The sequence below is a fragment of the Cygnus olor genome, chromosome 3 (assembly GCF_009769625.2).
Source record: "Cygnus olor isolate bCygOlo1 chromosome 3, bCygOlo1.pri.v2, whole genome shotgun sequence".
NCBI lineage: Eukaryota > Metazoa > Chordata > Aves > Anseriformes > Anatidae > Cygnus > Cygnus olor.
The window spans coordinates 32,081,225-32,105,642 of record NC_049171.1 but is presented as its reverse complement, the minus strand read 5'-3'; the positions used below and the strand labels follow the sequence as shown (position 1 = coordinate 32,105,642).

General features: G+C 37.0%; 1 protein-coding gene across 15 annotated transcripts in view; it reads right to left on the bottom strand.

The window, feature by feature from the left end:
* RIMS1 (regulating synaptic membrane exocytosis 1) overlaps nucleotides 1–24,418 on the bottom strand; it is a 317,035-nt gene that overhangs the window by 174,982 nt on the left and 117,635 nt on the right. For 14 of the 15 annotated variants that reach the window (XM_040552091.1, XM_040552071.1, XM_040552073.1 and 11 more), the window contains exon 4: nucleotides 3,362–3,415. The exons of the other annotated variant lie outside the window; for it this stretch is intronic. In XM_040552091.1, coding sequence (XP_040408025.1) covers nucleotides 3,362–3,415 — 54 coding nt within the window. The remainder of the gene's footprint in view (nucleotides 1–3,361; nucleotides 3,416–24,418) is intronic. 15 annotated transcript variants of the gene reach the window in all.

The following is a 24,418-nucleotide window of genomic DNA, read 5'->3' as shown; positions in this document are numbered from 1 at the left end:
CCTACAGGCACATGCTATGCGAGCTTCTCCAAAATGTGCTGTCAATATACGTCAGCCCTACCCGGAGCAACCCTCCCCCAGCCCAGCCCCAGCTCTCTCAAGAAGAACCAGGGGCGACATGACCAACGCTGCTGCTGATGTTCATGTGGCTGGTGGGGGGCTGGCTGGCTTGCTGGCTGTGGTGAGCATCACTGTCAGGAAAAGCCTACCAGGCTGGATCAGCCTTGGACATGGGTGGCAGAGTTCTGCCCAGCTGCTGGTCCCTCCACTGCCACAGGAAACTGACGTGGTATTTTTCCCTTTATTTTTATCTCATACAACCTAAATCAATATTAACCCTGGAAATAAATTCGGTGTTTACTGCACACACGTTTAGCTACATCCACGACTACTTACCAGAGATGTAAGGTAGGACATACAGAAACCTACTGACAGAGAACTAGATGCAGCAATAAAGAGAAAGTAGTAGTATCATATTTTCTACCACTTGAAAATGATTATATACCATCTCTCTAAGCAACAGCAATAAATAATAAATAAACAAACACGGGTCCCTGACAATCACAATTAAGCTGAGTTCACAAGTCATGCTTCTTAGGATTATTTTTCTGCCAAGTTCCAGATACGTGGATAAACAAGAGCACATACACAATAAAGCAAGACTCTACATTTCAAGTCTGTACACTGCATACACTGTACAACGCAGTCTGAAGTACAGGAGTACCTCACCAGGGAAGAATAAAAGGTTAATAAGCAGACTAAAGTGTGTGAATAGTTTTTAAATTTGAGACAAGGACAAAAAGAGTTTTTGAGGCAGAAGAACAAAGACAAAATAAATGAAAAATACATGAGGTAGGAATTTGGCAGAAATAAAAAGAGATGAGAGGAAAAAAGGTTGAAAACTAATAAGGAGAACGGAAAAGAAAAGCTTTGAGTTTAATGTGGAAAGAAGTAAAAGAATGGGTAAAACTCTACAGTAAGAGGGTAAAAAGGATGACAAATGTTGGAATGAAAAATATCCTTAAATTATTTTGTGTCAACACAGGAATGATACCACAGCAGTAAACTGATACAATGCTTAACATGGAAAGGAACAGGAAACAGCCGCTACATGGAAGAAACTGCAACCAGACAAAGATCAGGCAGTGAGCTCTTATTCTCTGGCCTGGGGAGGAAGCGCATGCCTTCTGTGTGAACATTAAAATTTTAGGCATTTAACATATTTAGCATAATTGAGATTAATTTCAAACACCGCAGAACAGACTGGCCTTTTAGGTCTCAAGAATACATCAGAACTTCCAACTCCATTGCTCCACTGTCTGACCAAAACACTGAGAAGACAGCAAACTCTTTTCCCTGTATCTGGACTGTGCCTTTACAAAAAAACAAAACAAAACAAAAAAAAGCTATATTTCTACTTAGGAAGAATATATAAAATATATAATGAATAAAATAATATATATAAATAAAATATATGTAATAAAATACCTATTAAAAACAAACAAAAAACCAACTGAAAATAAAAAAAAAAATTAACCAAAAGCTACAATTATTTCAGCAGTGGCACAAACATGTCTTATGTTAAAGATACAGAGATAGCCCTTAGTAGGACAAAAGGAACTGCAACGTCTTCAAAATAAACACTAGTCCCTTAAGCAAAAATCCCTTGATTACAAAATGTCATATTTCCTTCATCTACTACACATCTCAAAACAGCAATTCAGTTTATCAGACTATCTGTTCTAATAGAATAAGTTCAGTCTGTCTGATATTATCATTACAGGTATTTAAAATACCAGCAAGACTGAAAAAAAAAAGAACCCACATGATTAAATGCCTTTATAGACTCTGACACAGCACCTCATTAGACAGCAAGAGTGCGCATGCATATGGGTTTGTGTATAAAATTTATATCAATGCTATAAACCAAAATCATTAATCAAAAATATGTCATTGCCTATATTTTACTAGCCTACAGGGAAAGTTGAAAGAAGAGTTAATAAATATTAAATCAAGCAAAGCTTGCTTAAAGGAAGAATCAAAAATACTGAAGTAAAATTGAAATATTCCAATTATTTAATATATGTGCTTATGTATGCAAGCACTCTAAAAGAGTAAAAATGGTCACAGACTTCATTTACAATTTTAATGTATTTGATCACTTAGAATATGTATAAAGTATGTAATAACTGTCAAAAAAATTACTGTTAATTTTCATAATCACATTTGATATTGTAATTAGTTTTATGCAAAATGCTATAAAATCCAAACAAATAGGAATAGCTAATGCACAGATAGACATGGGTAAATACAGAATACAGAAGAAAAAGTACTAGATGCGTAAATACAAAAAAAAACATATTCTCACAGCTGTCTTTAAACACTGCAGTTTGGACACAAAATACATACCAATCACCACAGTCAGCACACGTAGGAAATCTGCATTATACTCACACAGAAGCTACACTACCACCCCTGTTTAGGATTCTCTTCAGGACTCAACAAATGCTACATTTGCCTTGAGATATATGCAGTCCAAAAGGAAAAATAATAAAAGCTTTTGTTTAAAAGGAAAGAAAAACAAAAACTTGAAGTGACATAACAGTTTCAGTGATAAAACTCTATACCGAACAACATTTTTAGAGATAAAAACTGTATATTGAAAAGCATTTTTAGAGAAGTATGTGGAGCAAGCAATTTAGCAGCATGCAGGAATTATATCCTGATTGAATATACTGGGATGTGGTCCAAACTAATCTAAACGAAAGCAGGTCTGTGTAATAACTTATCTTAACAATCCACAGATGTTAGGCAACCAAACAAATGCTCTGATGAAGGATTACAGTTCTCTAATGTTGCTTCTGGGCCTCTGTGTGATGCATCAGTAAAATGAAGGGTGTTAGACAATTTTCCTCTGGCCTGTCACGTCAAAAATAGTTTGTTTACTCCTTTCTGGATGGTGAGCTCTGATGCAGCACTATAGTAGGTCATTCAAGACATCCATAGTCTGGTTGCTTTGTTATTGAGTGTGCTTCTGGCTTACTGCATCCTCGCACAAATCAACACACATCCATCCGCACATGAAGCTATTTAAGTGAACCAAGAAAGGGGTGCTCCTCATTCAAAGGCATGGCTTGGGAAAAAGTGTGCACAGCATAGCAAAGGGTTCTAGGTTTTACCGCTATGTAACAAAAACAAGGTGGCACATACAGGACTCAGCAGAGGTGGGTCAACAATTCCCACACAGATTCACATAGAAAACTTTGCAGGCTGCGTGAAAACATGCTAGAAGGGTTCCATGCTTGCCTTCAAGTGGAATAGGGGGTATGTCATTCACAGAAAAAATATTCCTCAAACTTACTCTTACAGGTACTGCTGAATGTGATCCACAATGAGTAGGAACAGTATTCCTGTACTAACACAACATGAAATTCCAACTTGAAAGAGCCCATAGTAAATAATATATACAACTATACACACAAAGAAAAAGAGCATTTTAAAAAAAAAAAAAGTTACAGCAATAAGAATACTTCTTTATGATTAATATTCCAAACTGTAGGTTAGAATGAAGAAGGGCTTTCTTTTCATATTCTAATTTGGAGTCTTCCTTCCAAACATGCACTGGGAGGCTAAAGTCATGTTAGAGGGGAAACAAACTTTATACCAAATTTGTGTGACATACGCCAGGCTAAACTCCTGTTGAAGTCAGAGCAAGCTCCCCAAATCCCCACGCCCAGATGCTTAGGAGGCTTCATTACGAGCACATTCCTTCACCCTCCATGAATTCAGAAATGGCACACTCACATTTGCACTGCCTCCCATGCATTCTGCTTCATCTACACACAAGAAATTAACAAGTGTATTAATGTAGCAGATATAAGGTTATGTGAGCTGTTCCTTACAGAACCTTTATGCTATCCTAATTATTTCCCTTCTGAAGGGTGTCTACACTTTGTCTGTTCAGTCTATTGCTTTCATTAATTTTCCTTTCACCACTTTCTTCTATGCACTTCTAGAAGACACTAGTTCTTTCAAGCAGATCTAACTAGGCAGAGCCTCTTCTCTGCTAGAGACACCATTAACTTCAGCAGAGCTCTGCCTCCATCCTACTTGTTATTGCTTGAAAGTCAGAGGGAAGGAATGTTATCAATTTTATCTTATGAAACTTTTCATTCATAGAATTAAGTTAGAATACATATCACTTCATTTTTCTGAGGTAACATAAAAGATGCAGCAAACCATGAAATCAGTAAATAGCATTGCATTTATCTCCTACTGTATCAAAATGAATTATGTAATGAAACACTAGCTAAAGATGTCTTGATTGCTTCACTCCATGAAAATATAAATAAATGAGGCTGAAAATCTACTTGAATCCTTACATTCCAAAGTCCAAAATCTAAATAAGCAAGCAACTCTATCTTCCTAAAGAAAATGTGCTTGTGAAATCAAGCTTTCATTAGACACATTTTAAAAAACTATATAGACAACTGAGTTCATGCAGCGCCTCCCAACCACCAAAAGGGAATGTCTTCTCACCACCCTTCTCCCTCCTCTCTTGCTGTTCTTTCTCCCTGTCCAGCTTTGTCCTTTCCCTTCATTTTTCCCAGCTTCACGATACCACATGCTCCATTGTATCCTCTCCTTTAACTGTCAGGTCCCAAGGACCAGCTGAACTTGAAAATGTAGTAGAAAATCATCTGCATTTTTTTAATTGGGTTCATTTTTTGGCACATCCATTTTTCTCATGGAGGGATACAATGATTTTGAAATGATATGAAATTATGTGGCCAGGAACAGAGGCAAATGGGGGAAAGATGTTTCCTCAAAAGTAGTGGCTCACTGTCTCTTGTAAAGCTACATCTTGAAAGGACACAAATACCAGCATACTGCACTTGCACAGAAACTTTTCAGAGCACTGAAGCCAAATGACATGAAATGACCTGCACCTACACTAGGATCTCTGCTATGCTTCAGAGCATGGTGGCTGCATACAAACTGCCTCCTGGAGACGAGCTGTGGAACACCCCAGCTCCTAAACCATCAGGAAAAATTGATGAGAAAGAGCTAGTAGGCACAAGACCAAAAGCATGCCACATAGTCTTCTGTCAGTTTACCATTTCAGCTACTCCAGCATCCAGGAGCAGACACAGATTATGCTTAATTTGTCAGTACAGCAGTAGCCTAGGAATCTAGGTCCAGCTTTTGCTGAAGCCTCTCCTCTGGAGCAAGAGAGCAGGAAGGGGACTGCTTTGCCCACAGTGATGCTCATCAGACATAAGGGGTTCAGCCATTTCAGGACTGTGATGTATAGCCATTTTAGTACTCTGTCTTCCATTCCTGTGCAGAGGAGATTTCCTTCATAACTTAGGATTTCAGCTTGATACCTTTATCCCAGCTTGCCAACAAAATGAGGTTTACGCTGACAGCCGATTAGTTTCTTCCCCCTATCCTCCCCATACCCTCTAATAATACTTTAACCCAGTGGACAAATGCAATTAAATTTTGCACAGGCACAGAAGTTTTCACAGGATTTTAAGTTTCGCAGAAAGGCAGTTTTGTAAATGCCCTATAAACATTTCATTAGTGCAATCTTTTACCAGCAATACAGAATGTACATATGAATGATACCTCAAGACATGCTCATAGGAAAAGAGGTATTTTGTAATCTTAAAGTCTGTGTTGCCACTCAAATGTTTGACTGACAGCATCCACAAGGTAGGTTTAAAAGCCCGCCTCACCCGAATTTTCCACTTATACTAGAGATAGCATTTTATATTCTTCTTCTGCTTGCATTTCATACTTAACTGAGATGTTAACTTTTCAAATCAAACCTTATGTGTACAACTAAGGATGACAGGAAGATTTCTGTTTTTACATGGAAGTGCCTATTGGCATGGCAGGTATTTAAGTTTCCTTTACTGTCAACGGATATCTAGTCAATACAGTCGACACAGTCAACAGGATCCAACAAGAAGATACTCAGCTCTCAAGCAGGCACACAAATAAAATGAAACATCGCACCTAATGGTAGGCTTGTGCCACTAGAGACAAGTCAGCATATCCCACCTGGCTGCCACGTGCCAATTAAGAGGTCAGAAGCCTGCCACAGGAGTTATGTCACATCTACCAGTCATTTGCATACGTGTCATGTACCACAGAGCATGAAAAATGGCATCAAATGCCTACTTTGAGGCAACTGAACCCCATAAGAATCTTAAAAATCATATTCCTGGCCTATGTTTCTAAATCCAGAGTTATAAACTGCTCATAGAAAGATGCAGAGAATGTGCAGTGGAGCAATAATTCTAGTGAACCAAAAGTCTTTTTTATGCCAGCTTTGTTGACACTGCTGCCAGTAACAGCATTAGTAGTTGTTTTTTTAAATTAAAAATAAAATAAAATAAAATAAAAAATCAAATTTTTGCGCATGCTTTGCTGCCAAAATCTCTTAGATACAGCTGCCAATCTTTCAGAAAGCTCATGACAACTTCCACAAAAACTAAAGATTCTCTAGAATAATCCTGCAGTAAACTGAGTGTTGGAAGTGATAAATTCAGGCAATTATAAAGTTACCATATGAAACAATATTTCTAAAATAGCACACATCCAGGTTCCAGTCAGTATCACAATGTTCTTCTTTGAGAATGAATGCCTTTGGAGGTCAAGTGAGGAAGAAACCATGTTGGCTAGTGGAAAAGTCGGGTGTTTTGTCTAAAAATCCACACCCACACATTTTCATACAATAGCTTGAAATTGTCCCTCCCTGCAAATAAATCTGTTAAAATTGTGGTCTTGTACAGCAAGACTAGAGCTTGGACAAATCTATGAAACCTTGGATGTGAACTTCCTTGCAGCACTGACAAAAGAGACTACTATGCCAGGAGAAGAGAGTGGAGGAAGAAAGGGAAGTATGACTCTTGTCCTGGCTGGTTAAAAGTCAAAGGGGCTCACAACATTTTAATTGTTTGGGCTGACTTCATCTGGGCTTAAGAATTTCATTTTTCGAAACAAAGAATAACCCTCAAGAAAAGTATATGGAGCATCAGACAGTATAGGCATTATTTATCCGCAGATCACAATAAGGCTTACACCACTTCCTTTTTCTGAAACTCAACAATCTGAAACACCCCACTGCTTTGACTCCTCCACAGTTCCTGTGGTTGACCTTACCCCTTTTAAATTAATTTGCTATGCTCACTCCTTCCTTACTCATCCACACTATCCAGTTTCACCCTTGGTATTTTTACTTCCTTGGTAACTGGAGAATTCTAAGCAATAATCACTGATTTGGAAAGCTCTGTCTACACTTGCACTCTTTCCTCACCAATCAATCAGTTTCTTTCCCAACTTTATTTCTCTTGCCTGAATTAACATCAATTTCTTAATTTATTTCTGATAATGTAGTAGCCATAAATTGCTAGTCACATTTTATATACCAATCTCTTTGTTGTAGATCATTAGAATACACTAGAAATCATGATTTCATTGATCATTTTTATGCAATTTTTCTAACTTTCTTAAAAATAACAATGTTTTTCTTAACTATTTGAATATTTGGCTGTCTTGATGAGCCACGAAAGCATCAACTGTACTCCTCTTAATCACTTCATGGTTTCCACAGTTACAGATATATATGGAACATAGGAATAATTTTAAAATAACAGTGTTCTAACAAAATAAGGTAAATGCCGTGAAACAGCTTACAGTTAGGACTCATATCAAATTTCAGTTTCATTCAAAAAGCATAGAGAACTCACCAGAAGCTTTCCTCTCCATTTATCCACTTACATTTTAACAAACTATAGTAAAATTATACAAATGCGCACAATTAGACTGTCCTTAATACTGCTTGCGTGCAGGAGCTTGCATACAACACCATTATTTCTATTTCTATACTACTCTTTTACACAAATTTTTATAGAAATATTTTTTTATAGAAACAGTCAGAAAGAGAGGCAAAAGAGAATTTTTGTACAGAATGAAAAATTATGACAAAAGAGTTTGGAAATGTATAGATGTAGACAAGTTGTAAAGAAGGCTACTCAAAATGGAAACAGAGGTAAACTGCAGAGAACTCCTGAAGCCAAGGAAAGCCCCTGGAAGGAGCAGTGAGTGGATCAACTGACTGAGCTCACAGGTGACTTGATAGGCATGAACTCAATTTTCATCTTATAATCTCAAACTCAAAGAAAACTAAACATAATATTATGGACTCTCCATCTTTGGAGACATTCAAACCCCAACAGTATGTGGTCCTGGCAACCTAACCTTCTTGGCCCTGCTCTGAGCAAGGATTTGGACTAGATGAACTCCAGAGGCCCCTCCCAGCATCTAACATTCTGAGAACCTGCATGAAATAAAGCACTGAGAAATTAAGATATTGTCACACTGTTGTTCTACAACTACATTAACTATTACTATGCTTGCAACACGTCACTGCTAGAAGGCCTGCCTTTGTTTTGCCTCACTGTCTTCATAGGTTTCCGCCTTAAAGCAAACAGTGCATAAAATCTGAAAAGTTCTGAGTTGGAAAGGCACCGTACTTACACAAGGGACAATGCGAAGTGATAAACTGACCTATTTTCTTCTAGTAGCATATGACGGTCTATAAACATAACTACTTCCCTCAGCTAGCCTATAGCTTAAGACTACCACCACCAAATGTTGGTGGAGTGATTGGTACTTGAAGGCTTCCAGTATGAGTTACCAAAAACCAATTTGCCTTACATTTATCTCATATATATGCAGCTCCAGAAATTTCAGAGGTTAAGTTTCTTTATTCTGTGTTGAAGTAAGGTCTTAACAGCTGGAAGTGTTCCCTCTAAAATCAAGAGTGTCTGTCTAAAACCTGTATTAGGGGTTCCCAACCTGTGCAGTGTGTGTCACTATTGAGTTACTCAGAAGAACATCGGCCTTGAAAGCCACTAGGAGCATGGGATGAGTAGGAGATCTGTTCTGGGCACTTCTGACTTCAGGGACAATTCAGGGGAAAGAACAATGAACACAGCAAAATTTACAGAGACCGTTTGGATCTGTAGGAGGACACGGTGGAGCTGAGCTATGCAGGCATGATGTAGAAATCAAGGGTCTGTAGAAAACACTGGCTGTGAAAATAGGAAGAAAAGGCAACAGAGAATGGCTGGCAGTCCAGGAGTATTCCCAGTGGGAATACTTCATGAGCTAAATAGACAATCAGAGTGACAGTTACAACAGGACAAAGATTTTTTTTCTTTTCAAAGATGGCATGACAGTAACTACCTCCCAAGAGAACGTAAGGGAGCATGTGCAGTGCATTCAGATCTGTCAACTCAAACAAATGCCCAAAAGCATTTGTTGAAAGGAGAAGCAGCAAGTTTTTGACATACTACAAGGTAATCTCATTGTAATCATCTCTGCTGTGCAGCTTGACAGAGGCTTTCTCTGACCACTTTGATTCTCTACCCTTCTACATGCTGTCTTGCCAGGAAGAGAGGTGGATCAGCTCTACTTATCCAGAATTTTCCTTCTGCTCCCTACCAAGTCCTGTGCTGGGAAACTCTGGCTGCTGAGTTTTGCTTAGAGCTCCCACATCCCCAGTACCATAAGAAGCCTAGAATAAAGTTGTCAGAGCCTTACAACCTGTCTGTGAATGCAGGCCTCCAACACACATGTGATTCAGTGAGGGAGAAGGTGACAACAAGGTATGCTTCCTCCTGCACCAGGGACAACTGGTGGCCTCAACACTCTCCTGAGACTGAGCAAAGAAATATGTGAAATTCTCCCTGGCTGATCTGTTACAGATACTTTTTCATATCACATACAGTTACAATAATAAACACAATCCAGATAAGCCTGGAAATGTAAGCTTAGATAAATGAAATTATGGCAGACATTTACCAGCTCGATCCTTCCTGCCTTAACTTTTTTTTAAGCAAGCACATTCTTAGTGAGGGAGAAATTCGTATAATATGACTGTGCATTATTTTCATATTATTCATATTCAGTCTTCAGAATTTTAAAAAAAAAAAAAAAAAAAAAAAAAACCACCAAGGGTCGAAATATAACTACATGGAAATTTGGGGATGTTAAGCATCATATGATACCTACTTATAAACAAGTATTTTGCAAGTTAGAACTGCCCAGTAAGGGTTTTGACACAGCACAAAGTAGGCTTATGCCCTACACAATAAACACATTCACAATCTATCCCAGCTTTCTTCATACAATTAAAAATACTTAGGCTATATTTTTATTTTATGTATGTAAATGCATGGAATGTTTATATTACAGAAGACGTATTTTTCCCCATTCTGGTATCATCACTAAGCTTCTCATATGTTCATAACAGCTATTTTAAAACAAATATGCACGTTTTTGTGCAACGTTCTGCCTTATACAGATCAGCAACCTGACCTCCACTTATCAGACTATCCTGACAAACCACAACATACCATATGAGCTGGTTCAACATGTTATTTGCATTTGCAGCCTTACCATGAGAATGACAAAGTTTCGGGTTCTTGGATTTTATTTTTATTTACTTAGTTATTTTTAAATTTCATCTTTGTTGATCCTACCTTCTGGGTTGTCCATGGTCCTTTCTCTTAATTCTCCCACCTCTCGCTCCAGGTGCAGAGTCTGAGGCTAAGTTGGTTAACTCTGTGCTATCTGTGCTATCAAGCTCGAGCACAAAGGAATCTCAGTAAATCTGGGATGGAAGATTTGAGGAAGGGGAAGAGAGAATATCAGTGTTCTACAGCAAATTTGAGTGGATATCTAAGATTTAAAAAAAAAATAATGGGGGGAAAACATGTTTTTGGTAAGGAAAACTGTAGATTTTTAGGAGTAGTAAAGACTACAGGGTGACTGAGAAAGGGATACACAACTTTGAGTTTGAATATGGAAGATTAAGAAGACAAAAAGGAAAACGGGGCAGGAAAATGCAGTAGGAGTTTCGTGCCAGCATAAGAATATCATACATTTTTGAACTGATCTGAATAATGCTCTATTGACAGCCAATGCACAGACCATCACTGGTATCAATTTCAGAAGGTTACTGTCCTGAATTTACAATACTACTGGCAGATCACACGGGGAAAGAGGAGAGTTCCAACAAGGTAAGATGATGTAACGCAGTGCAGAACATTACAGTTGGGAAATTCAAACAGTAATGGTATTTCATTATCTGATGTAGCTACTCTTACAAAAACAGGTTTGAAAACTGAGATCAGAACTTTGCTAGATGATTAGACAATCATTCTGATCTTCTGCACTTACCTGCATATTCACAGATATCTAATGAGGCTTTGTATTTCCTAAACAAATAAAAGACATATAGCGTAGTGATGACTTAAGGGTATGGAGGGAGAAGCAACAGTTAATGATAACCTGTCCCCTTAGCATCAGAAACAGAGGTATGCATATTGCATGCTGGTACAAATACAGGGACAATGAGTTCTCGGTCCATATTTATACATCATTGAAAACTTTTTGTGATCACATAAACAGTCTAGACATAATTGTACATTCAACAGAGTCAAAAAGTCCTTTTAGCCAGGCAACTAATTTGTTTGTCCCAGGTTTCCATGTGTACAGGAGCTTGTAGGAATTTAATGGCTGGCTAGATCCCCCTTAAATGCTAGCTCCCAGGACACTTGCACCTTTTAGAGGGGAAAGAGAACCATTTGGGCAGCCAAAGAAAGAAATTCCTCTTTCCATGCTTGGTAGAAGGTAGCCTTCCTATAGCAACAGCTTCCAGAGCTGGTGGGGTCCATCTACCATTTCCTAAACTTGGATTTCCTGAATACAGATGCTGGCTGTATTTCATGTTCAGTACTCAGACATATTTGAAGCAGGTGAATACTAAACACAGCCACAAGATTTGTAGGAAGTAAAAATATTTCCAATCATGATACATCTGGAAAAAATTAACTGTCAGATACACCAGCCTGTTGCTGGATCCAAGAGGCCTGACCATGTTTTGAACTGAGATGATCATTTTGACCAACCCATCCAATAATATGTGTGCACAGTACCATTTTCTCAGTTTTGATTAGACCCATGCATAGTCTCATGTATACATCTTTCAACATTTTTTAAAATTCAGATTATGTAATATAGACAACAGCGTCCCAGCTAAAAGTATCAACTTTGTCTATTTAAATCCAAAATAGACACAACATACAAATCATTTTCATCCTCATCTATAGGCACAGCTTTTATGTAGATTTTTCTAGAAGATTTTATTCCAGTAATTATTTGTTGTTTCTAAAATGTGACTTTAATCATTCATTTGCATTTCTCTCTAGTTTATAATTAATTTTAACTCTACACTGAAACACTTCATCGGGTCAGTAGAGTATATAGTAATAAGGTTAGCACTGTTTTATTCTGGTTGTCTCGATAAGTTTTACATGATTATACTAAAAGAAGCAGTTAATCCTAGCTTAAATACAACTGGTTTACTGGAGGTCAGACTCTTCTAGCCCAGTAGTCTTTAATAATTTTCTCTTAACCACTTCAGCTCTTTATTCTCTCTAGCCAAAAGAATACAGTGTAAAAAGGAGGACTTGTGGGATGATGTGACTTAGAAGAAAGATAATCCAAGAGGACAGGGACAAATAGGTGGAAAGGTTCAAACTGGGGTGAAGAGAAAAATTAGAGGCAACGACAAACATAAAAAATTTCAGAGAGTGAAAAAAGAGAGAAAGTAGGACAGATGAGTAATTAAGAAAGAAAGAAAAAAAACAACTGCACTGGAGAAGCAACAAAAAGGGGTTGTCATCACGTATCAAAGGTTATTTCACTTGGAACAAAGATAATGCATGGACATATAAAAACTTACTTCAGAGGAAACTGTTCTTCCTTTCCACAGTCCTATACCGGGATTTTGTTTGATCTTAAAAAGTTTAACTCTTCAGTTTTTTCAGATATATTTATTTTGGTTTTAAAGGGCAGAAATAAGGAGGATATTTGGGGATTTAGGGTTATCTTTCCCTGTTAAGAGAAATGCTTTTTGGCAACCTTTATATCAATTCAGGAAAAATCAATCAAAGACACTAAAAAACCTATACACTTGCATGTGCACTACAACAAACCACCTAACAAATGAGCTTTCAGTGCACAGCTGAAAACAGTGGCAGATTGAATGTGAGAAACTAAAGCTCTAAATGGAACAAAGCATCTCCACTAGCTTTTGTAATAATCACATGGCATTACCATCTTTTATTTGTAAATCCTCCAGGGCTGGATTTATTTTTCCTTGCCTATTTTAAGGAAATAAAAAATGATGTGTAAGGTTCAAATACTATCAGAAACTTTTTGGGTTTTTAATCCCTAAAAACACTTATAGTAAGACATTGCTAGCCTTATAAGCATTTACTGATTGCAGAAAGTAACACAGCTGAAAGATTTAAGGCTCTCATGAAATGTCAAACTCTGAATAAGTCAGACTACAGTACTAAGTTTTTTTTGTATGATTATTATGTCTGTCCTTCAAAGTAAATCAAAACAGAAATGACTTTTTATTTCAGTTTCTAATTCTGCATATATTTACTTATCCTCCATAGGAAATATAATTTTAGGGATTTAATCATTTTGCTTGAAAGAGTTACTAAGACTATGCCCTGCCACCTGGTCTGTAAGAAGTTTTCTTTTTTGAAACATTTGCTATACTTAGTCACCCCAAAGAGTTTACATGCTAGAAGTTGCTGTATACAACATTAATATTGAATGCTGTTTGCTTGTTTGAAGCGCAGGAATCATCATAAGTTCATTGCACTTGTTTAATGTAATACTGTGTGACATTTAAACTGGAAAGGAAATTACTGGGCAGCTCAGGTTTGCCCTTCAGAGAGCTCTTAGACAAAGAAGCACAGAAGATAAGAAGAGTACTACTCAGTAAGATAAACAGCAATTACATATATGTTGGGCAAGTTATATATAGAAAAATAAAACTAAGAACAGAAGCAAGAAGGAAAAGGTGATCTCTCAACCCATAAACGTTATAGTATATACATTTATAACACAGATATATCTAAAAAAATAGAGTTCTTAGACACAAATAGCTCAAAAATAAAATATTAAAATGCACATTGCTATCAAACACACTGAAGGCATAAGAAAGTGAAAGGGTAGACAGCAAAGGATGTGATATGAGTTTTGAGAAAACAATCGGGACATCCAGCTTACGAGTAATATCCTCTTGTACATCAGGAAGTTGTTGACATAATTTAGGATGCTCCCAGAGAATATTTTTTAAAAACAATTGCTAAGGCAGGTAAACCCCCCAAGTCAATCCTTCTGGGACTAAAATAGAAAGACGATCATTTTATGTTGGTTGTGATTTATCACTTAACTAGTTTGCATTCACTTGGTAGCTACAAAGAGGATTTTGCATCATTCTAATTTATTAAATAAGGTATATAACATAATAGTGGGGTGCTAAGTGCAATATAAGCACATAATATACAATAATATATTACCTTATAATGGAAAGAAAGTCTGTAGCAATAGTGACTCTAAACTTACGATAAGATAGTTTAGAAATCTGCAGGTAATAAGATAATAAGTTGAGAAAAAAATTAAAAACAAAAGCAATAGGGTTGTGGACAAACTGTGTCTGTACAAAGGATCATCTCCACTGAGAAAAAAGAAAAAGGAAAAAAAAAAAACTTTCAAAGTACTTTTCCAGAAATCTACATGTTTTACATTGAAAACAGGCTATTACTTTGTGCATCCAATCAAAGCATTAAATCCAGCAAATTCACTGAACAGAGCAGTAACTATAGATATTTATGGTTAAAGAAAAGACAGTATTTAAGCAGCATGTGGTCAACTGATCACCTGACAGTCAAAGTGACAAAAAGAAGTGGCTAAGAGAGAAAATGGTGCAAGCACTAAAAGGGACACAGGACAGTCTCTCTCTGGTTCCATTAGCACTGCTAGAGATGCTTGCAGCTGTACAGGGTCAAGGAGGCCACGCTGGTTGGCACCACTGGGAAAAAGATACCTATGAAAGAGTAAAACACCACATGGCAGTGAGGAATGAGGAAAGAGCGGGAGAAACAACCCTGCAACACCAAGGTCAGAGGAGATGGAGGGGGAGGAGGTGCCAGAGTTCAGATTCCCCCACAGTCTGTGGAGAGTGCTGGGGCAGAGCAGGTTCTCCTGACAGGAATTGTGGCCCATATAAAGTCCATGCTTGCTTTCTAAAGGGCTGCAGTTTCTGTTAAGTGGTAGATAGCTAAGAATCCTATCTATAGTAGGATTCAACTGCCTAAACACTGGCATTTAGTTCTAACTGCAATGCCCTAACACTTCCAAAATAGGAGCATGGAGCTACCAGATACGACACCGGAATTACCCAAGATCCACCCTGATTTGGGGTATCTGCTGGAGTAAAGCTCTCCAGTACCTAATATGACACTAGATGCCAGTTTTGGCAAGCAGAGACCCCAGCTGATACAGTTAAGACAGCCAGGGCAAGCTTCAGAGCAGGTTCAGTTTCAGCAGATTAATGACAGCGCAAAGACAGCTCATTTAACACAGGGGTTTGTATCTGGGACTGATTTGACTCAGTCCAACAGGTAAATGTACTGACCTGATCTCTCTTGGACACCTCACCAGCCTCCTCTTCAATAGTCTGTAGAAGAGACACAGAAAGATGCCCCTTTGATGTGAACTACAGGCTCCACTGAACACTCACTGGTTGATTAAAAAAACATATACTAGGGTCTATGCAGCAAAGGGTTATAACCTGCTATACAGGATATTCACAGATATGCAGGAGTAAAGTTATATGTATGCTGGAATTGTAGTGACAAAAAAAAAAAAAAAAAACAGAACAATATAGGAAAAGCAGGGGGATGATACCTTCCTCTGTCTCACTCTACTCTGTGTTCTTGCTTTTTCTGGTGCATTGCTCTTACATGGGCAAGAAGCTGTCTCTGCAGTCTCCTTAATCCACCCACAAAGTTTGTCAGATCAGTCCTTATGAAGTAGGCTAGGAAAGCAGACCTCTCTACAGCTATAAAGGCTGATCCAAATTATCCTAAGGGGTAATGCTGTCAGGCTGTAAAAGGTCTTTGGACCTTTTTGCTGCATGGACCTTCAACCACCCTCTCTCTGTAGTCTTTGTCCAGAAAAAAAAAAGTTACAGAAGAGAAAAATGAGCCTCGCTAATGCATGCATATGTAAGTAATAGAACACGAGTGTTGATCTCTTACCACGTTGCAGAGATGCAAGCTGTACTACCGTTAATAATATCCCAGGAATATACAAAAATCTTCTCCAGTCATAGCAATACAATCATCATGTGTGCACCATCAAATATTTATAAAGAGTGCCAGCAACATCTGCTCATCTCTACAATGATTAATATGTACTTATTAATAATACTTTTTTTTTCCCCAAAAAATATCTCCAGTCATTTTCACTGAACTGAATACAAAGATCTTGCTATGGAAGACTGATTTTTATAGGCACGTTAATTGTATATGTAATAATTCATTGAGAAAATAACATTTAATTCTGAAGTTCCCTGTGAACCTGTCACAGATAAATTAGTTACTGCAAGTTTTACTTAGTGTGCTGAAATTGCCCAGTATTTGACTGAACTTCAGCCTAAGTAGCTGAACTTGCAACTCTTTGGAAATCTCAATCTGGGTTTTAAAATTATTAGGTTTTACCTCCTCCTTAAAGCAATGCAGATTATGTTTTATGCAGATTTTCACTTAATGTCTTACGAGTCATTAAGCAAACACCAACAGATATTTTATTCCATTTTACATCACAGTTTTGGGCAGGGGTTGAATTCATCTCCATAGGACGAATGAGGTGCAAATGGGTCAACATGTTAATGGACCCAAAAACTCTGCACAATATTGCAGAAACTTTCTCTATAGATGGGCTTGCTTGACATACACTGTTCTATCATCAAACTCACACATTATATTTAATAAAACCATGTATCTCAGGTATATCTATGACAAAGTATAGGTATATCTATGACAAACGATCACAAACCCTCTCTAATTGCAGTACTGAAGATATACAGATGGAGATATCCATCTGTTGAGTAAAATCACAAAATGCTCCAGAATCCAAAAGGTATAAAAGATATAAAAACATAGATGGCAGTATCTTTTATCTAGGACATAGCATTGCTAAAAATACACTGAATTTTAATCCTGGATGAGGATTAAGGTTATTTATAATAAAAAGAGAAAGAGCGAGCAGGAGAGCACAGATTACATTTAGTCCTCATAATTACTTTGTTCTCTGGATATTTTTTTCTTCTGTTTCTCGGTTTCTCATAATACTTAACAGGTCATAAATCCTGTCACATCTTTCTTTGCAGCAAGATCTCTTTTTAACTAAAATATCTCTGTGCTTCTGGGGTGACAAAATAAACCCAGAATTCAGTTTGCTAATTTTACTTCTATTTAAAATCTCGGCATCATTTTGTAACTACTAAAAACAAAGAATTGTAGCTCAGTGTACATAACTATGGACATTCAAAATGAATTTAAAAAGTCATATTTAGTCCAAAAATGTACATATCAGGTTAAAATCCCTTCAAATGAAAGGATCTTACATGTACAAGGGCCATAAGAATTCAAGCTGGAAGATATAAATTTATTTTGGAGAAGGCTCAGGGGAGACCTTATTGCTCTCCACAACTACCCAAAAGGAAGCTGTGCGGAGCTGGGGGTTGGCCTCTTCTCGCAGAAAACCAGTGACAGAACTAGAGGGAATGGCCTCAAGCTGCACCAGGGGAGGTTTAGGTTGGAAATGAGGAGACATTTCTTCTCAGAAAGTAGTCAGGCATTGGAAGGGGTTGCCCAGGGAGGTGGTGGAGTCACCGCCCCTGGTGGTGTTCAAGGAAAGGTTAGATGTGGTGCTTAGGGACATGGTTTAGTGGGTGACATTGGTGGTAGGGGATGGTTGGACCAGATGTTCTTGGAGGTCTTTTCCAACCTTAATGATTCTATGAAATTCCAAGAACATAAACTGATCAAGAAAAGAATCTGTTGGTGGGTAAGGGGCACACTCTGGGCTGTCATATCACTCTGCCTTTAAATGAGATGATGGAAGCACACTGGTTCTGTAAAGACCACAAAGCACACAGACAGCCAGAGGCTGAACAAGGGGATTCAGTTAGTTCCGTTGGCAAAACCAGAAGTCTTTTACGGAAGGATGGGGCACGACCAGAGGAAATCTTCCAACAGTTCTTAATAAAAGGATGTTAAAAACTGAGTCCTTTTACAGAAGGAGTATTCACAGAATCCACAGCTTGGCTTAATTTTAACTAAGGTACAGGCTAAATTATTTCTCAGTAATAAAAAACAAATATATATAGAAAACAGACCAACTCTGCATAAACTGAAGGTGCTCTGCTAGGATAAAAAACACTTCCATCTGGCCCTGCACAGGACCAGTGGTTCTGATGGAGAACTTGGTCTGGACACCAGCAGTCAGCTCTGTAAGCGTTTGATACCCTTCAAGCTTCAAGTATTCCCCTGATTAACGTACCCCTTCAAGCCTCCTGAGTCTAAAGGAAGGCTCAGCTTTGCCCTGGACTGGCGGTCTTATGCATATTGGTGTTTAAAAGGAAAAAAAAAAAAAAAAAAAAAAAAGACACAAAAAGGATCTCCATTCTCTGGCTAAGCTTTCATTTGAACATCAACCTGTAGAGGAATCAAGGTTCATGCCTTCTGGGTGAATCAGATTAAAATTTAGAAGGTTTGAAACGTCTGCCTACCCAATATATCCCTTCCCTTGGGCCACGTTCTACATGCAGCAACTTCCAGTGGCTTCCATAAAACCACTTCTGCACAGGCCCCACCAGTCTTTTCCTGTCCCTAGAGCTTGGCTGCACCCCTCACATTCGAACCATGCTGCAGCCTCCCCAGGGTGGGCTGCCAGCTCCAGCCCATGTTCCCTGACAGCCCCCACCTGGGTACGTTCAGTCTCCACATAGATTATACACCGCCAGACTTTTTTTTTTTTTCCCATCCCATATGAAGCTGTGGATGAGAGAATACCAAAACAACTCCCCTGGGCTTGCCAATAGATGGCACATCCCATGCGTGGCCCACACACATTTATAAATGTGTGTGTGAATTTTGGGTACATTTATGTGAAACACTCAAGAAATAGCTCAAAATTGTGAATATCAAAGATTCTGACTGCCAGATGTCTCCTTGATCAATAGGCTACCTCAGACACGAGCAAAGGCTGGGTTAGTATATTAGCAATCTGACAAAGCAGAAGGATACACATTATGTGTTTTTCTCAACAGTAATAAAAGCACTTTTTAAATTTCTATTTTTAAAGCATTGCACAACATGAATTAATTTCCAATGACTAGGCTTACTAGATAAACACTCAGGAAACAGGGGGAAAGTGGGTTATATCCTGCTCACCCCACCCTCACTCAGGTAGAACACGCTGGCTTCCACACTGTCCTTTCAGATCACTAATTTCAAAGAGTTGTACCTATCTGGCAAAGTGAACTTATTAAATATGTTCGAACCAGACTTCAGAGAAGCTGAATGTGGACCAATTAAAGTTACACATACCATTCACAATCTCTGGATTAGCCACCTCCTTATTACCAGCTCCTGGTTTTTATACTCTAAGATGATTTCTCAACAAAGATTCAGTCTGAAAAAAGGTTACATACAGCCCAACTGAGACACCTACGTGTTATGTGAAAACATATTATAATACTTTCAATTTTAAAGCTAATATTATGAAAATACTTTCTCCGTATTTTTTAATCACAGTGCATGTCCTCTTTAGTTCTGTATTTCATAACAGAGAGAAAATTATGCTGTATTTATTAGATACAGTGCATTGTGTTTTAGAAACCTCTGATAGCTATCATTTCTGTACTGCTGATAACTAACATATTATTCTATGACAGAAATAAAGATAAGAAAAACACGGTAAATACACAATACCTTATACAGGACAACTTGGATTAGTTTGAAATGCAGCAGAGCAAAATAAATTCTGAAGTAATAATGACTGCATATTTGATATGGCAGTGAAAAAAAAAGTGACAATTTTGGACTGTAAGATAACAGAAAGTCTTATTAATTATAATGAGATTGGATTTGCCTTGTCATCAAAAGAAAATAATATATTTAAAGAAACTCATACAATGAATTAAAGGACTTGGAAAAATAGTACACTGAGGAAAATTCAGACGATTAGATGGGTGTAACATGGAGAAAGGAAGCAATAACAACAGTTTCAAGTAAGTATGGTGACCTCTTAATTGAAACTGCAGCTTGTTTTACACCATTTTTGCATGCATTTAAGGTTGATTTTTACTTTCTGTTGACATGGAAACATGTTGTAGTGAGTGAAGAACTAGAGGAGTTAGAACAGATCCCTGGGGTGACAATACTTTGGAAATGATGAAATATAGAGACAGATATTCTCATAAAGCAGAAGTCGGTCAGTACACTCAGCAGCTAAGCTAAGTATTGTGCCTAACTCCAGCAGTACAGATCCCCAGTAGGTCAACTGGGCTGAAAAAGAACAAAGTAGTCTGGCCACATTCCCAAACAATTCCCAAATAATTATTATTATTCCTCAGTTCAAAACACAGATACCCTTCCTGTCAGCAGCTAACCAGCCTTAATTCTAAATACAGCAAGAAGAGTCAAACCTGAAATATCGATTTTATAAGCCTTAAATATTTATTTTAAGTGTAAGCCGTGGTATTCACTGAGAGTATTAATGAGTCAGCAATAACAATTTCTTTTTAAAAGGTTCCTGTTACGGGAAATCACTCATTAAAGAAGAAATGCTCTATTTAAAACTAGGATTTTAATTGTATGTGTCAATATTATAACTATCTGCAAAATTTTGATGGCAAAATCACAAGCAAAAGGGTGATCAAATACTACTAATCTATTTCCAATCTGTCGCAATTAATAAGTAGATGCAATGAAATGTAGAAAAAAAATGATTTCATCCATATGAACACATCATTTGATCAATTTTTGTCTGATACTTTTGTACTAATTTTATGAAATTATATACAGATTTTGGCAAAAAAAAATCAGAATTGTGTGTGATTCAAACCATTTTGTTTCCTTTTATGTTACACCAGATATGCCTACATTATCACATCAAATCGATCATTTTCAAAACTGCATTGCACTGAAAGATAGGGATCAGAGCTTATTATAAAGTTATAGTTTTTAGTATAGTGTTCATTATTTTAAGGCATAGAATACATCAAACGAAAAAGGCCCTTGTCGTGACTTCTTCATATTGTGTTTCACTGTCAGTATTTCCAACTTCCTTTATCCTCTCTCTTAAAGCACAACACACAAGAAATCTCATCTCAGATGTCAACTGTTAGAACTTACTTCCCCTTCTTTTCAGTATATATCTGCTGTTGAAACCAATTGACTAGAAATATTTGCATTTAAATAACACCCTTATCCCACTTCTATATTTACAGGATCATTTCCATTTTTGACACAACATGAATAAATATATTTCTACATTGCGGCACTCTCTGAAACCAGAATTATTTCTCAAATCCCTAATATCACCTTTCTCTAAAATGTTTTGTTTTCTTGGATCAAGAGATACAAGACTACAGTAAACAGTGTTTATCACTCAGTAATGTAACAAAGGGATAAAACGGATAAGATCTGCTGACACAGAAATCAAGCAGCTATTTTTTAATTTTATTAATCCTTAAGAATACATAAGAAAAAAAGTGATCTATTAACCCTTTGCTACTATGAAATAACACGCACCTGGGAAATAGCATCAGCCTGGGGGGAAAAAAAATGTTCTCTTGTTCAATTTAAAATACAGTGTAAAATGTAGACATCGAAAAAAAAAAAAAAGTCAAGATAAATGGGTATATAAGTAATGATAATGTAATTGATTTAATTATCTTGAATGATACACAGATTTCAAAAGTCAATAAGGCGTTTCATAAGAGCTTTACTAGAGTATATATTAAGTGTATTTATGTAAATTCATGTACAATATATATAAGACGATACAGAAATCTATACAATATATGCTTGTATATTGTACACATGCCAAATATACATATCCAATACATGAGATTATGCAAGAGAAGGTGGATTAAAACTTTTTTGAAAAGCCTTATTGACCTTTCAGATCTTATCTATCTATATATATATTTAACACAAGCTTTTGCTATGGGAGGAATTATTACACTCAAAGGTATTGCTGACATTTTCTTAACTAAAAAATAAAATAGAAAAGTCATTCCCCATATTCTTTATCTTGAATCAGTTAATGTGAAACAAAAGTACTTAAATTACAAGATATAAAATAAGATAACATGCAGTAGTAAAACTGCAGGGAATTATAAAGGTTTTTCTTTGGTTGGTTTTGGTGTTTTTTTGTTGTTGTTGTTTGTTTGTTTCTTTTGTATACAAGAATTAAGCAATCATTTTTGCTAGCCAGACACTGAAAAATACTTACTAAAGTTGAACATGGTTGCTTTAGCAAACATGGTGAAGAACAAGCTAATTTTAAGCTTTTTTTTTTTTTTTTTTTAATTAACATTTTGTTTGACAGTGAACTAACTTCCCAGAAGGGGAAGAACATGAAAGGAAGGACCTCTGCATTTCACTTCAGGTAGAATTTCTCGGCTTCCTGCAGGACTTTTTTTTTTTCCTTCCTTGTTTCATCTGCTGGAAGCTACTGTTTCAGGGAGTGATTACTGAAAAGTGGTACTTCTTCCCTGATGCATAACCAATCCCAAATCTTTTAGAAAACAAATTATGCAGGATGCTATAGAGACAGAATTTATTCACTATCACTTTCCAATTTGCCATGTAATTTTATCTCCTCCTGATGTAACTTTTTTTGGTGCTACATCTGTATTAGTCAGAGCTTACATGAATTATCCTTTTAATGGACAATTTGACATAAGCGTTCTGTGAAAGAAAATGTAAAAACATTCCTGACAATTCGGACATTTTGTTCTGACAATATTAGCAGCTTGTGTTAAAACCATCAGTACACATCTGAATTGCACGGCACATGCATTCAAGTTGTTAAGGCTTAAATTAGCACGCCATTATGTAAGCAGCTTTTAAACATACTTCAAAGGAACTAAATGATAAACACCTTGTGAAAACACCTGACACACGATTATGGAAGTGTTTCCAAGTTGTCTGTCTTTCAGAGTATAAATCACTGACATTATACTAAAATGAAAATAATTTCAGTGAAACCCAGATCAGAAATGTCAATCTCTAGTATTTCACAGCACTGACAATCAACATTACTTTCTGTAATCCCATACAACTAAGTTCAGGTAAATCAGTTCTCATGCATCTCTCTAACTGTAATGTATTTTACATCCTGATTTCCTGCCAGTCACCCTTTACGTATGGAAACAGAAAAATAAGCAAGCAAACTGCTCTACTCTGCATAACTAACATTTCTGGAAAACAAGGGAAAAATGGTAGCAAAATTATTTTTCATTTGCTCCCAATTCTTTTCAGTTTAAGTTAGATCAAAAATCACAGTCTCAATGAAGGCTGTAGAACGATAGATTGCTAGGGGTAAATAAATAGCTTAAGCTGAAATATTGATTTTCCACCTAATTCTGTTGATGTCCTGCAAATTTCATTTCATTCAAAACACCCACAGCACCTCACAAAATTCTTCAGTTTTGGTTTGAAGAAACTGTATTTGCTCATTCAGGCTACTTTTATAACCTACATTTTCTTCCTTTTCTGTAAGGAGGAAGAAACAGCTGTACTACTTGATATATCAGGTGTTCACAAAAGAAACGTGTCATTGTACATTTCATAAGCAAATACTAAGAAACATTTTTTACAGGAGTGCTGCAAGCAAGAAAGTCCTATTTGCAGATGGCCTTTGCTATACAATGTTCTGGTACAACTGCAGTAAAGAAAAGAACAAGCAGTGGGAGCCAGGACGTTGGGAGGACTCAGCCAAAACGGCAGAGGAATGCTAGCCAGGCATTTTGCCTGCTTCTCCACTGCCCTACTCACATTGGTAGTTCACATCTGAGGGAAGAGCGAATGACACTGAAAGAGAATGGAAGTGAAAATGAAGAAATGGAGGTGAATTAACAAACACACCACTATTTTGGCAATTACAATGCTGGTGTATGGAGCAGAAACAGAAGGATCCAGAGCCAAAGTGTTGACACTCTCTAAGGAACCGACAATAACTAGCAAGTGATCCACCAAATTAAAAAAAAAAAAAAAAAAAGGTTCAGTCCAGCCAGATTTTCACTGAACACCTTCATAACTTCCTTCAAAAATGCTTATTCATGTAAAATCCTTTTACTAAAATTTTGCTTTCTTAAAAAGCATACACAAAGGTTCAGTGCTCACAATGAAACAGACTGTCATAGCATACCATCGTTTCTGAATACTAA